We start from the raw sequence: 14,973 nt of genomic DNA on the forward strand, positions 1-14,973 counted from the left end.
ATTAATTTACTCTAATGCTCATTTCTCCTGTTTCTTGATTACCTTTGCCATCAACTAACGCTCATTTAAAGTAAAACTTTAAAAACATTAATTATTTAATAAAATTGTTAATTGTAATCTTTAGCAAATCTCAAAATGGACATCCATTTTTCATAATAGGAAAAATGAGCATGTACAATTTAAAGTAATTCTCATAAAGATTTTGCTTTATAAGGCACTCCTGTGACCCTTGACCTCGGAGTTATTAAACTTCACCAGGTGTGTGGTTAGAAGTTGGGAGGGCCTCCTTCCGCACCTGGAGGGATTAATGACATCAGCGCTCAAATGCTTCATGACATCATCTTTTGGATGGTTATGTTATATGGATTATATAATTGTGTTTATGCATGTAGGGGTTCATTTGTGTGATTTTCAAGCATGGGAAAGTTGTAAATAAAATAGGTGGGATGAGACAGATGGCGTAAAGGAAAGATCCAAGATCCATCTTTGTGTCCATCTGACGCCGTCCCTTTAAGTTCTTTCTTTTTCTTCAGTTTTGCTGCCTCATTTGGTTACTGCATCATCTATTTGTTTTGCTGTGTTTTGGAGTTTTGTTTTGGATTTCTTCAGAAAGAAAACATGACTTGAATAACTACGGGCAAAGCTCACCCATCTGAAGCAGCGCTTGATGAGTAAAACAAATGAAGTCATATCCAGGTGTTTTTTTTTTCCCCCCTTTTTCAACTCCCACTCAGAGTTCATGGACTACGGCACTTTCTGACAAAAAAACAAAACCGTTTCCAAAATAATATCCCACTCCAGCTGCATTTCAACTGAATAACAGAGACATTAGGACACTAGATTAGACCTCTATAGAGAGATGTTCATGTCTAAAGTTATTTTCATCTCTTTCAGTGAGTGACTGTAAACACGGTTAGATGATAAATAAAGCTATTTATTTGCAAAAAAATACTTTCACCAAACAGTACGGTCACATTCGTTCATATGACAATCCTCAGCGGAAAACCTCCTTTTCCACATCTTTCATGTTCTAATATTGTTTTTATTTTCTTGCGAGAGGAAATTGAGTTTATACGCCTAGTGAAAAGTGTGTTTTCGAGTGGAAATCCACTATTGTTAGGGGTTTCCTCTGAGAGGGCCGTTGTGATCCCGAGAGGATTCCATTAAATATTTCTACTCCAAAATGGAAAAATAAATAACTATCTGTGCTCCTATTTTGATTTGTGTGAAGTCATGGTTTGCCAAGACGCCGCAACTAGATCTCTGATGCCTCAGTGACCTCTGTATTTGCGTAAGTGTGTGTGTAGTCAGGACGTGGCGCTTGGGCATGTAGTGTTAACACGTTAGCATACGCAGCAGAAACTGCGAGGCAATCCCAAAAGGCTGAGACACAGCCGTACGGTGTGTATGTGTGCGTGTGTGCACTGTATCAGGCAGGTCAGCGACACAGTTTGTGGCAGATGGTCCAAATATGCTTACAGATCTCCCTCTGGGAGTTTAGATAGGGTCGTGGATTGATCTAGTAGACTGTGTATCAGGATATGTCATCACATGTTTGCGTTTCTCTCTCTCTCAGGCACCTGAACAGTGAACACGCCCTAGATGATCGCAGTACGGCCCAGTGCAGGGTCCAGATGCAGGTCGTTCAACAGCTGGAGATACAGGTGGGATGCGCGCACAAACGCAAAATCAACATTTCTCTAAAAATCTTGCAAAAGCAATATTCAAGCCGCCTGACTACCTTTCTTCCTGTGTTTTCATTTACATTTATGCATTTGCTTTGTCTAAAGTGGCCGCATTTAGTATATACATTTTGGCCTTGTAGTTATGTTGCAGGTAATTGAGTCATAAGTGTCAACTTTAGAGGATCAAGGCCTGAATTTGTGTTCACCAATATGGTTAATAGATGCCGAGACTTGGTCTTCTAGAACTCCCCTGTACTATTTCACATATAGAACTGCACACCCATCCAGCTGGCATGATTTTCTGCCCATTACATGTCACATAAGTTGATCGAGATCACTAGAGCTTGTAATAGGAAGAGTGATGTAGAGTGCGGGTGCGAGAGAGGAGGCCAGAATATCTGCCTTTGATGGATCCCAATTAGAGAGTTTCCCAGCACCTCTCTCATCCCTCCTGCCGCGGACTCTCGGCAAGCACCATGGGCTGCCTGTCGCACGCTTATACGTGGTGTCATCTCTAATGAGAGAGCTGATAAAGAGAAGGGTGGACATGGGAAGTGCTAGAAACTTCCTCTGCCCGCAAACACCCTCTCTGTGGCTCTCCACTCTTCTAATTTCGGCCTTAGCGCAAATTACAAACATTTTTCTAAGCACCATAGTGGTTTTGGTATTTTTGTTTATTAGGGAAGCACAATTAATCAGAAAAATAACCAAGATTACAATTGTCCTGCCACTTATTAATAAAATGACGAAATAAATTATCAAAAATGTATATTATTATTATTATATGAAAATTATTAAATGCATTCAATTCTAAAGTAATTTAAAGGATTAGTTCACCTCTGAATGAAAATTTCATGATCATTTTCTCACTCCCACGTCATCCAAGATGTTCATGTCTTTCTTTCTTCAGTCGAAAAGAAATGAAGGTTTTTGAGGAAAACATTCCAGGATTCTTATGTATATTATATTCCCCATATACTGGTCTTCAGTGGGGTTCACAGGGTGGAAGGTCCAAATTGCAGTTTCAGTGCACCTTCAAAGGGCCCTAAGCGATCCCAGAAGGGGAATTAGGGTCTTATCTAGCGAAACGATTGGTCATTTTCTAAAAAAAAAAAAAAATTTATATACTTTTTAACCACAAATGCTCGTCTTGCACTGCTCTGCGATGCGCCACGCATTACGTTGAAAGGTCACGCGTGACGTAGGCGGAAGTACCACAGTAGGGTGAAAAACTTAATCTAACTTCCTCCAACTTCAAAATTGTCCGATATCATTGTTTTACCTTTTTTTTTGTAAAGGGCTTTTAGCTTAATCTTTACACGTTCGCTTTGTAGACACTGGATCGGTGGTTCCGCTTAAGTCATGTGTGACCTTTGTAACGTGATTACGTCATGCGTGGCGGATTGCAGATTTAGTGCAAGACGAGCATTTGTGTTTAAAAAGTACAAAAATTTTTTTTTTTTTTTAGAAAACGCCTGATCGTTTCGCTAGATAAGACCCTTATTCCCTGTCTGGGATCATGTAGAGCCCTTTGAGGCTGCACTGAAACTGCAATTTGGACCTTCCACCCATTGAACCACACTGAAGTCCACTATATGGAGAAGAATCCTGGAATGTTTTCCTCAAAAACCTTCATTTCTTTTCGACTGAAGAAAGAAAGACATGAACATCTTGGATGACATGGGGGTGAGTAAATTATCAGGAAATTTTCATTCAGAAGTGAACTAATCCTTTAAATCAATATGTAAACAAATCACTTTTCACAATCAACAAATATACATTTAAAACAGTAATAATGATAAATAGTGAAACTTAAATTAATAAATGAAATTTAAATAAAATAAAATAAAAATAAACTTGTCAGACTGACCACAAATAAAAAAAAAGATAAAGTAGATGCTTTGTAAAGAGAATTATTGTGAAGTGTGGACGATGGGAGTGTTTGCAAAAGTCTTGATCTATCAGGATTTTTTTTTTTTTGCTACAAATTTGAGAAGAATTTGGAATTTTCTATGTAAGGGAACGTTCAAACGTGTCATTTCAGTGTCGTCGTAACAGTTTATTACCCTAAAAAATGTGCTATGTTTAGTGGTGAACAATGTTTTTATGTCCATGCGAGTAATTTGTTTGGACGCAGAGACTGTCAGAAGAACGTCTAGTGATGGTTAGGATTGACAGGACATCGGTCAAACACATTAGGAAACCGTTAGCTATGGGGGAGCTGCTCGCACTCCTCAAGCACACGCCATACTAAAACGTAGGTCAAGTAACCTTACCGTGCCTGCAGCGGTTGAATTCCTCTGCTTTTGGAGCTATAAATCAACAACCTTTAAAAAAAAACATGTCTTCTGGACGGACTTACATTGAGACGGGCACTTCAGACCCTCCAGCTTTACGTGGCAGAACTACTTCCCATCATCACTGCCAGTCAAACAGACCAAGTAATTGGTCAGCTTCCCTTTTCTTTCCACGCCACCTCTCCTTCATGTTCTCCATCTCGTCTCATTCCCAAAAATAAACCCCTCACAACAAAGCTCTTTCAAAAAACACTGCCCTGCCAGGCACACGGGCAGCGAGCTCACTTTGTGGCCCACAAACAGCGTTTAAACACGTGTCCAGATCGATGCAGGGGTGATGAGAAGTGACAAGAGAGTCAGTCCATGTCCAAGCGTATTTCCTTTCATGTCTACCTCCGTCCTGTCACCTACTCTGCCCCCAACTCCCCTACCGCCCCATGCCAACCCAGACAGACCAGAACCACCCTTCGCCAACCTGCTGTCTCTCCCAGCTCACCAGCTCAGATTTTCCACTGTTTTTATTACCCTGCTGACCAGCATGTGGTAGCCCCTCATTAAACACACATATCAGCTAATGGGTGAATAAACAGCCCAGATCTGTGGATGACTCCAGCAACACTGGGCCCAGCCGCAGAGCACAAGGACAACACAACAACAGTCTAATCCCATTCTGAGGTTGAGCTCATATTTAATTAAAAACCAGACCAGTTTGTAGCCAGTATTAGGTTGTAGAGTTTGCTAAGGCAACCAATATTATTATTATTATTATTGTTGCTCATATTGGGACTTTCTTTTGACCACAGAGAAACTCTAGCACCTAATAATGCTCTAGTAACAACCCAGAATATCCTACCAACCACTTAAAACACCTTAGCGACCACTGAGAAATACTAGCAACGCCCAACAACCTACCATAAAAGAAAACCCATCTAGAAACCCCCTACTGACCACCCAGAACATCCATTAACCACCTAGGAACATCCTAGTAACTATACCCAAACACCCTACAGTAATGTTCTGGTAACAGCCCAGAACACCCTATCAACCACCTAGCAATGATCTAGTAGCAACCCATATTAGCCTAACAAGCACACCCTAGCAACCACCCAGAATCCCTAGCAAACACTTAGCAATGGCCAGCAACCATTCATAACACATTAGAAATCACCTAGAAACCCCGTAGGATCCACCCAGGGTTGCCAGGTGTTCTGCAACAAAAGTAGCCCAATGGCCAGTCAAAATTAGCCCAAAAATAGCCGAATGCGATTTTCTCCATCGGGTGGCCAAATTCTCCACTGAATGTGTAACTCTGGGGGTGTTGGAGTGGCAAAATCGTACGTACTGGGGTGGAAATCGGGGAATTTTCCTGCGGCAACAACTTAAAAGTAACCCAATTCTGCGGGAAAACCGGGGACTTGGCAAAACTGCCCAGAACAACCTGCCAACCACCCAGTTATGCTCTATTAACCAACCAGAACACCATGGCAACCTAGCAATTCTTTAGTAACAACCCAGAATAGCCTAGCAACCATTCAGAACACCCTAGCAACAATCCAGTAACCCTAGCAACATCCCAGTAACCACTCATAACACCCTAGACCCCACCTAGCAAGGCTCTAGCAACAACCCAGAATAGCCTTACATCATGTCAATGACGTTTGCATGACTGAAATATATATAATATTATATGTGTGTGTGTGTGTGTGTGTGTGTGTGTGTGTGTGTGTGTGTGTGTGTGTGTGGAAAAAAATTACACTTTTATTGCCACTAAACTGTATGGTGCCAGTCTTGGAGCATTTTGAGGCAGTTTGTCGCCCCCTGATTAAGAGGGGCTGGCTGCCTCCACACTTCCTCTAAATGGCGGTTAGGAATGTCAAACGAGGACGAGTGTGGTTACAGGGCAAGTGTCTCTGAAAGAGACGCAGCAATTGAGAGAAAGGGGAAGAGAGGGAAGAAGGACGGTGAGAGAGCTGTTTTTTCCCGGAGGTATCAAGAGCTGTGAAACGGCATGTCAACATCCCTGTGAGCTGACTCAGTTAACAGGCAGAATGCAAAATTATCCTCACAAGAGAATATCTAGAGTCACTACCTCCTTCTCTCAGCGGCGCCCACAAGAGCGACACACACTATGACGACACTCTGCTTTTAATGTGCTGTATTGGCATGACAAATAATTGTACATTTGTGCTGCCAAAGCTTTAGCAGCTGCGTATAACGAAAACACAGTGTGAAACAAAAACAACATATATAAATGAAGTAAAATTAGACCATATTTTGTCTTATTGAAAAGTTAAGAAGTCTTATATTAAATGCTATTGAAAGTAAAGATAAAAGGATAACATTAAATATATATGTATATTTGTTCAATATTATGTATATGTATATATGTTCAATAATTATTTATTTTTGTTTATTTTTAATTTATATAAAATTAAGTTGTATGGCCCATATGATAAATTTTTTATTTTTCATTGTGTATATATATATATATATATATATATATATATATATATATATATATATATATATATATATATATATATATATATATATATATATAATTTTTTTTTAATTTATTTATTTACATTTTATATTCTCATATATTGTACTGTATTTATCGTTAGTAATGCAATTTCTTTGTCAGGCTGATTGGATGTTTTGATAGCATTACATTTTTGAAGAAATCAATTTACAAATGGTTTACTTATCATTGTCTCTGCATATTAAACTGGACACATGGAAAAGTGTAAAAACTTGACCTTTATGTATTTGGTCTATGTAAAAAAAAAAAAAAAAAAAAAAAAAAAAAAAACAGCATGTGGCTCTTTTTCTAATGTGTGTGTGTATATGTGTTTTATCTAGCTGGCCAAAGAGAGCGAGCGTTTGCAGGCCATGATGACCCACCTGCACATGCGTCCATCAGAGCCAAAGCCTTTCAACCAACCTGTGAGTTCATAACCTTTGCCTTCTACCATCTCATTATTACTTCCTCTGATAACCTGTATTTTGATTGCGTGTCTCTCAGTATTTTTTGCATGTAAATACAGTATAACTGTTCGGCACACAGTATGATCAGTGAATCAACTGTGTGTGGCACTAAAGAGCGCTCTCTGTTGGAGAAAGGAGGAAGTGCTGTATACTTATCTGCCGCCTTCTCTGTGTGTGTGTACTTGGATTGTGTTCCTGGAGAGCAGCTAAACTCTATAGTCTCATTGCAGACTCATACGTGTATGAATAATACTCATACCTGTTCACCTTATTCTTGCACTTTACATTCTTACACTTCAACTCAACAAGTGTAATGATGGACTCTTACAGATTGAGTTCTCTCTTTGTAGCAGCTACAGCTGGCATGTTTTCCTCCAATCCACTTTAGAAGAGTGTTTGTGTACTTAAAGACGCTTGTATTTACATGTCACGGTGTAAAAGAAAGTGAGTGTTTTAGGCCGGACTTACTAGATATTTCACATCGCTGCTTCATAACGCAGACATCACAATGCATTTCCCCCTCAAGCCACCAGCTGGCTGTGCAATTATTAGGAATCTAATGAATATTTCATGCTGAGATTGATGAGGAGTCTTATTAAAATACGAAGATGTTGAAATTAATTGTCAATTAGAGGTGGAGTGTCTTAATTTGAGGGGATATAAATGAAGGCGGAGGACGAAAGTAGGCCACGTCTCCTGTTTGGAGACAAATTCTCCGGATCAGCTGCCATTAGACGGTAATGGGAAACGGTGACCGCGGCCGGGCCGAGCGACCTAGATGAGAACGAGGGAGAGAGAGAATGAAAAAATGATAATTGTGAGTGTGATCAAGAGAAAGAATTAGCATTAAGTGGTAAGGGTGAGCATTAGGGCGGAGCTTAGCACAAGCTCAAACGTGTGTGTGGCATTGACCGCTATTAAGATCGTTGGGTGTTTGGCACAGCAAACTGGCATGGCTCCACCGTTAATTAAGTACCTGTTAAACCATTTTGCTCCCCTAATTACTGGAGATGGGCCAGGTTGGCTCCTGTGGCAATGAGAATAGAGAGAAAAGAGGGCTGGCACTGTTTAATTCGCCATATTAGCTTCAACCCCGCTACGCCCGCCCCTCCTCTTGCTCGCTCTATCTCTCACTGTTCACACGTGCACATGATGGTTTTAATTAGAGCAAAACAAGCAACCCCGAAAAAGACTCCCTGAGCGATGGGGAAAGCTGTTTCCTAGCGCTCCGTGCCCGCCGAAGCTAATTGGGCAGAGCAGGGCCACAATGAGGGCGGGTAACCGCAAGCGTTGTTTGTTGCCAGATTGTTGTTTTACCCCCTCCTACCATGTATCGCTTTGTTTTGCTCCTCTTGTGTGGCTTTAATTGCAGACATTGTGTCACAGAGGAGCCTCGTTTGTGCCTGCGTGTGTCTGAGAAACACGATTTGCGGGGTGCTTTGTTTGAATTTCACCGGGTGAACGGGATCATCTTATAATGGAGTCACTGTGCCAACTGCTTTTGGCATGGATGTGCTGGCATGGATCGCAGGATGTGCTTCTCACAGCGGGAGACCAATGACAATTTGACGATGATTATATTTCCTGGTTTGTAATTGCACTGCTGGAGATTACTGTACACCACGAAGACGATGCGAATTAGAATCAAGGCTGCGTGGAGACTTAATGTGTGCCAAACAGAGGGAGACAGGCATTTATGATTTTGCACTGTCATTGTTTTGTTTTGGGGTTTATGTAGTCAAACCAAAATTTATTCAGACACCTTCAACATTTCATTCATTAATACAGTTTCATTTCATTTATTAATACAGAGTTAAACTGTGTCAGAAAAAATACATTTTAATTATGTCAGAGAACACTTAAGCAAAACATGGTCAGGTCAAAGTGTCTGAATCATTTTTGGTACCAAATTTTTATCAATTTTACTGGTAGTCCACTGTATGAAGAAATTTTGGATATTATATGTCACAGTTTACTTTATTTTGCTATCCTCACTTACATAAATGAACTACAGTGTCCTGCACCCACTAGTAAAAATATATCAAAAATATCAAAAATGTCTGAATCATTTTTGGTTTGACTGTATATATGAATGTACGATTTTGTAAACAACTAAAAAAAAAAAAAAAAAATGCTGGTAAACAACAGTACGTATATACTGAATACAATTAACTCTTCCCAAACATAAAACACCTCAAATTTTAATGCAGTTAAAAAAAAAAAAAAAAAAAAAAAAAAACCTGCATGTGTATATACATATAGAAGCTTATTTTGTGAAGTTTGACACAATTACATATATACGACACATATATTATAAATATGTTATGTACTACTTAGAATATATTTATTAAAAATATTAAATAAATAATATTATTATAAGTCATGCCAACATCCTTGTAATTGGATAATAAACATTTAGACATCGGTTTTCCAGTATTTTTGAGTGAATTTTAATGTTTGATATCATTAGTTTCATCAAAAGTTTGGGGTCTGTAGGAATTTTTATTTTATTTTTTAAAGAAATATTACTTAAGCAAGGAAGCATTAATTTTATCAAAATTGACAGTAAAGACAATTATAATATTGCAAAATATTTCTATATCAATTAAATGCTGTTTTAAATGTTTTTGAATTTTCTATTCATCAAATAATCCTGAAAAAATGGCATGGTTTCCACTAAAATATTAAGCTGCTCAAAAGTTTTCGACATTGATAATAATAAGAAATGTTTCTTGAAAACCAAATCGTCATTAGAATGATTTCTGAAGGATCATGTGACACTGAAGACTGGAGTAATGATGCTGAAAATTCAGCTGTGCCATCACAAAAATAAATTACATTTTAAAATGTATTAAAATACAAAACACTCATTTAAAATTGTAATAATATTTCTCAATATAACAGTTTTACTGTATATTTGATCAGATAAATGGAGTCTTGGTGAGCATAAGAGACTTTTTTTTAAAAAACATTTAAAAAAATCTTACCAACCCCAAACTTTTGAATGATAGCATACATCTTGTGATTTATATGGTGCTTGCAAGAAATAAAAAAAAATATATATATATATATATATATATATATACTGCTACTTTTGAATAGCTGGTCATATAGAAATTTGCTAGCCAGCTTAATCCTCAATTTTTAAATGTATTTATTTATTTATTTTATGTAGTGTGATATACTACTAGTATAACAACTAATTGTAATTGGTCATTTTTATTGTAAATAAAATTTCAATTTTGTTTCCTCTCGTCTAGCTGAACCTGGCCTCTAGCGTGTCGCTGTCAAAAAGAGAAAGTGAGGGGTTTCCTGAGGGCTTGCCTCATCCCCCCACCTCTGCCGCCACTCCCATCACCCCCATGAGGCAGGGACCCTCCGTCATCAGCTCCTCCAGCCTGCACGGAGTGGGACCCATCCGTCGGCGCAACTCCGACAAGTTCTGCACCCCCATCGCTTCAGGTCAGTGTCCTAACCGCACAAAATACAGCTCATCCCACTCTATCGATTTCTACAACACTAAAATATGAATAAAATAATTATGCCTGATTTTGTCTGTTACAGAACTTGCACAGAATTGTGAATTCTACAAAAACGCTGATGTCAGGCCTCCATTCACCTACGCCTCCCTCATACGACACGTAAGTCAGATCTGGACCGTGCGCTCTGTGCTCCAGTGCACTTTAGCGGAGTTCAAAGGTGTGTGCTGGTAACTAAGGATTTATGCGCATCTCTTAGCTCCGTGTCAGTCATGCTGAAACACGTGGCACTATCCATAATGCACTGCCTGCCTGTCTGGAAACAGTCCATCAGCTAATGTCTCACTAATAACAGCCATTTGAATCACCTCTTGACACCTGCTCACTCTCTCTCTTCCGCTCTCTCTTCACTTTATTCACCAGGCCATTCTGGAAGCCCCTGACCGACAGCTGACTCTAAACGAGATCTATAACTGGTTTACACGAATGTTCGCCTATTTCAGGAGAAACACAGCAACATGGAAGGTAATGTCCCTTCAGATGAAAAAGTCAATATTTTGCACCATGGATGCCTATAATACTTGAAGATATATGTTAGCATTCCTATTCATCACAACAGCAGGTGATTGGCTAGAACTGGACATACCTATAAATACTTCTTTGGGGTAATATTTTTGTTGTTATTTTATTCTGCAAGGACACATTAAATTGATTAAAATTGACAGTAAAGACATTTTTGAAAGACATGTTTCAAATAAAATAGATTATTTTCAACTTTCTATTGAACAAAGGATCCCAAATCAATATTAGAATGTTTTCTGAAGGATCATGTGACACTGAAAACTGGAGTAATGACTGCTGAAAATTACATTTTAAAATATGTTAATATAGAAATCAGTTATTTTGAATTGTATTATTTCACAATATTGCTGTTTTTACTGTATTTTTTTATCAAAAATGCAGCCTTGGTAAGCATGAGACTTCTTTCAAATGCATTCTTTTTTTTTTTTTTTTTAAATCTTAACAACCCTAAACTTTTGAATGATATCGTAAATTTTGTGAAGCCAAAATGCACTGCTAGTTTTAAATGGCTGATAATATAGAAATTTGCTAACCAGCTAACCGTTGTTTTGCACCAAAACCTCTCCAAATATATATATAAACACCAAACAATTAAAAAGTATTAAAACATTTGATGAAATTTTGCCATTGAACTCAGTTTTGATAGTTTTGTGAATGTTAAGTCAGTTACTCACATCATCTGAACAGGTCTTTGTACAATAAGTCATAAGAAACTATCAGTCTATAGCGTTCAGTGTTTAGAAGAGCTTGCTTGCCTAAGCTTACCTCCTGGCAATGACTCACAGACATAAAAACAGAGCAACAGACAAAGTCCTTTGTTCAACATGACCCAAACAACAATAAATCCTCCCTCCGTGCCAATGGGTACAGCGGGTACAACAGAGATACGGCCTTCTGTAGAGCTCCAATAACAGTGAGGTTATTAATGATGCCTGGCATCACCCAGACAGCCATGTTACGAGCCGGCCAGTCCCCAATCTGTTTTTCTTTGCTTTTTTGGTGTCCTGATGTGCTCTCCTCATTGTTTTGATTGTGTTATGTGGCGTCGGCCTGCCTACTGGTGTTTGGTAGGTGGAAGCAGGAAGTTCAAGTCTGACTCAATCGAGTCCATTTGACCCCATTTCCTTTGCACTGTGTACTGTAACTTTCACTAAAAAGTGGCAAAATACTGGAAATTCAGTCAGTCTTTGCATAGCCAATGGCTGACTGCTGTTTCTATGTGTATGCATATGCCAACACAGTCTCTGTTTTATCAGTTCATGGGCACGCAGCATTGTAACTCTTATCAGACAGTTTAATTTGGACTAGTTGATTAGCATGCGCCCCACTGGTCAGGAGCCAGCTCTGTATCAGCTCCACATCTCCTGACCAGCTCCGACATGCCACACTCCACTGGAGCCCACCACAGGAGCGCAGCTCTCCCCTGAGCACAGTACCTGGTCCCTGTGAACCTGCTGCTGTCATCCTGCTCCCTCTTCCTCATGTGTGTGTTCCACCCCAAGCTTTGATGTCCAATCAGCTGCTTTAACCACATGACGCTCGGTTTCATGCCACCCATGGAGGGCAGAGCTGATACTAGACATTAATGAATGCATATATGGGTGTTGAGTGTGCATATTTTAATCTCTTATTATTATTATTATTATTATTATTATTATTATTATTATTATGAAGTGAACTCTTTTTCTTGATTTTCCAGTTATCTGTCTCATTGGTCTGGACAACTTCATAAAGCACATTTAAACAACAGAAGTTGAACCAAAGTGCTGTACAATTTAAGACCAAATTTTAGGCCTATAGGAAAAAAAGAGAGGAATAAATCATCAGTACTTAATATTAAAAAATAATGAAAACATTTAAAATAAATAATTAAATAATTTTAAAAATTTCATAAAGGTAAGTTTATTAATAATAATAACAAAGATTATAACAACATAAACTCTTTTTCAATAATCATGTTTAACTTATGTAAACTTGCTTTTACGAAATGTTAATGATAAATAATAATAATATTAATAAGAAGAAGAAGAAGAAGAAAAGAAGACCTCTTATTCAGTAACCATATATTTAACCTACCTAAACTTACCTGTATGGAATTTTAAAAATCATTATAATAATAATAATAATAATAATAACTCAATAACCAAATGTTTAAAATTTGATCTAACCATACCTTTATGAAAAGTAATAATAATATGTATTAATATTAATAATAATAATAACTTAATTACCAAAATTAATTAAAAATGTAAAAATTAATTTTTAAAATTTCATAAAGGCAAGTTTAGATGGTTAAACATGGTTAAATGACGGTTGAATAAGAGTGTGTTATAATAATCTTTGTTGTTGTTATTGTTATTATTGTTATTATTATTATTATTATTATTATTATTATTATAACTTTTATTCAATAACCATGTTTAACTTATGTCAACTTGCTTTTATGAAATGTTAATGATAATTATTAATAATAATAATAATAATAATAATAAGGACTCTTATTCAGTAACCATTTAACCTACCTAAACTTACCTTTATGGAATTTTAAAAATTGTATATAAAATATTAATAACTCAATAAACAAATGTTCAACATTTTATCTAAGCATACCTTTATGAAAATGTAATATGTATTAATTTTTACAAAAAATGTGTAATATTTATCATCATCATTAATATTATTAATAAGTGTTTTACTTGTTATTCATGTTTAACTTATCTAAATGTACCTTTATGAAAGTTTAATAATAATAATTATTATAATAATTTTTGTAATTATTATTAATGTTTTACAACAACAACAATAATAATAACTCTTTTTCAATGACCATATGTTTAACTTCTCTAAACTTACCTTTATGAAATTCTGTCTCCTCTCTCTCTCTCTCTCTCTCTCTCTCTCTCTCTCTCTTTCTCTCTCTTTCTCACACACTCTCTGTCCAAAGTGAAGAGCAGAGTGGTCATTAAAGGCCTGGGACGACCATGTAACCGTCCCATTTAGCGGGCCATCTCCTCATCACCCTGCTTAACCATTAGTTCGCCCTTCAGAAAGATGTGCTAATACATCCCTCCTTTCCCAGCACCTCCCATCCTCCCCCTCCCCCTGTGGACTAGGAGCTTGGCAAGGTGCTGTCAGGCCGAAGAGAGGAAACGGACACCGCGTAGAGTAGATCGCTTCCTGTCAGTCTGTCTCCTCATTAGCCATTCACGTGGCCTACAGCCTGGAGCCTGGGCTGAGGAGGTGCTGCCCCACATTCAGCCAACACTGGCCCAAGGCTCATTTGTGTGCCTGATCCTCTGGAGGGGAGGAAGTAGGGAGAGAAACAGAGAAGGTGAGGTGAGAGAGGGACCCAAGACGGCTGAGGGCACCGAGACAGAACAGCGAGCTAATAGTCTTGAACCGCAGCGGCACCCAAGAGCAGTTAGTGAGCTTAGCCAGTGAGAGTTGAGGGGAAGGAGGTGAAAGTGGCAGGAATATCTTTAACAACTCATTTCACTTTTATGAAATTTAACAATTAATGGATCCGTCTACTTTTCCTCCTCCACCAGAGTCAGTTTTCTTTTTTTCTCCTACAGTACCTTTTCTCACTCTCTCTCTCTTTTCTTTTTTATTTTAATAACTGCACATTCTCACTCGTCTTCCTCTCTTGCTAGTCATTTGGCCCGGTATTAAATATAGAAATGGGGATGCATGTTCTCCGGTGCTCTTAATGGCCATCTATATTTCATGAAAAGTCAGGTCCAGAGAGTAGGGGGAAGTCATTGATCAGTTAGAGGGCAGCTCTTATTCACAAGATGGACACCAGCTGGGTCATTCTACAAAACTGGTGCTATTTGTGTCCCTCGTAGATATTACTTTGAAAAATTACAATGAAGGGCTGATGCTAACTTTTACTGTTACTATACATGTTTTTTTACAACATCTCCTTACCATATTAGCAAA

The 14,973-nt window shown here is 38.0% G+C and overlaps 1 protein-coding gene across 3 annotated transcripts in view; it reads left to right on the plus strand.

Moving 5' to 3' along the window:
• Positions 1–14,973, plus strand: part of foxp4 (forkhead box P4) — a 147,057-nt gene that overhangs the window by 113,292 nt on the left and 18,792 nt on the right. For all 3 annotated transcript variants that reach the window (XM_051912426.1, XM_051912423.1, XM_051912424.1), the window contains 5 exons: positions 1,577–1,664; positions 6,845–6,928; positions 10,231–10,432; positions 10,535–10,611; positions 10,873–10,974. In XM_051912426.1, coding sequence (XP_051768386.1) covers positions 1,577–1,664; positions 6,845–6,928; positions 10,231–10,432; positions 10,535–10,611; positions 10,873–10,974 — 553 coding nt within the window. The remainder of the gene's footprint in view (positions 1–1,576; positions 1,665–6,844; positions 6,929–10,230; positions 10,433–10,534; positions 10,612–10,872; positions 10,975–14,973) is intronic.

The sequence above is a fragment of the Ctenopharyngodon idella genome, chromosome 11 (assembly GCF_019924925.1).
Source record: "Ctenopharyngodon idella isolate HZGC_01 chromosome 11, HZGC01, whole genome shotgun sequence".
NCBI lineage: Eukaryota > Metazoa > Chordata > Actinopteri > Cypriniformes > Xenocyprididae > Ctenopharyngodon > Ctenopharyngodon idella.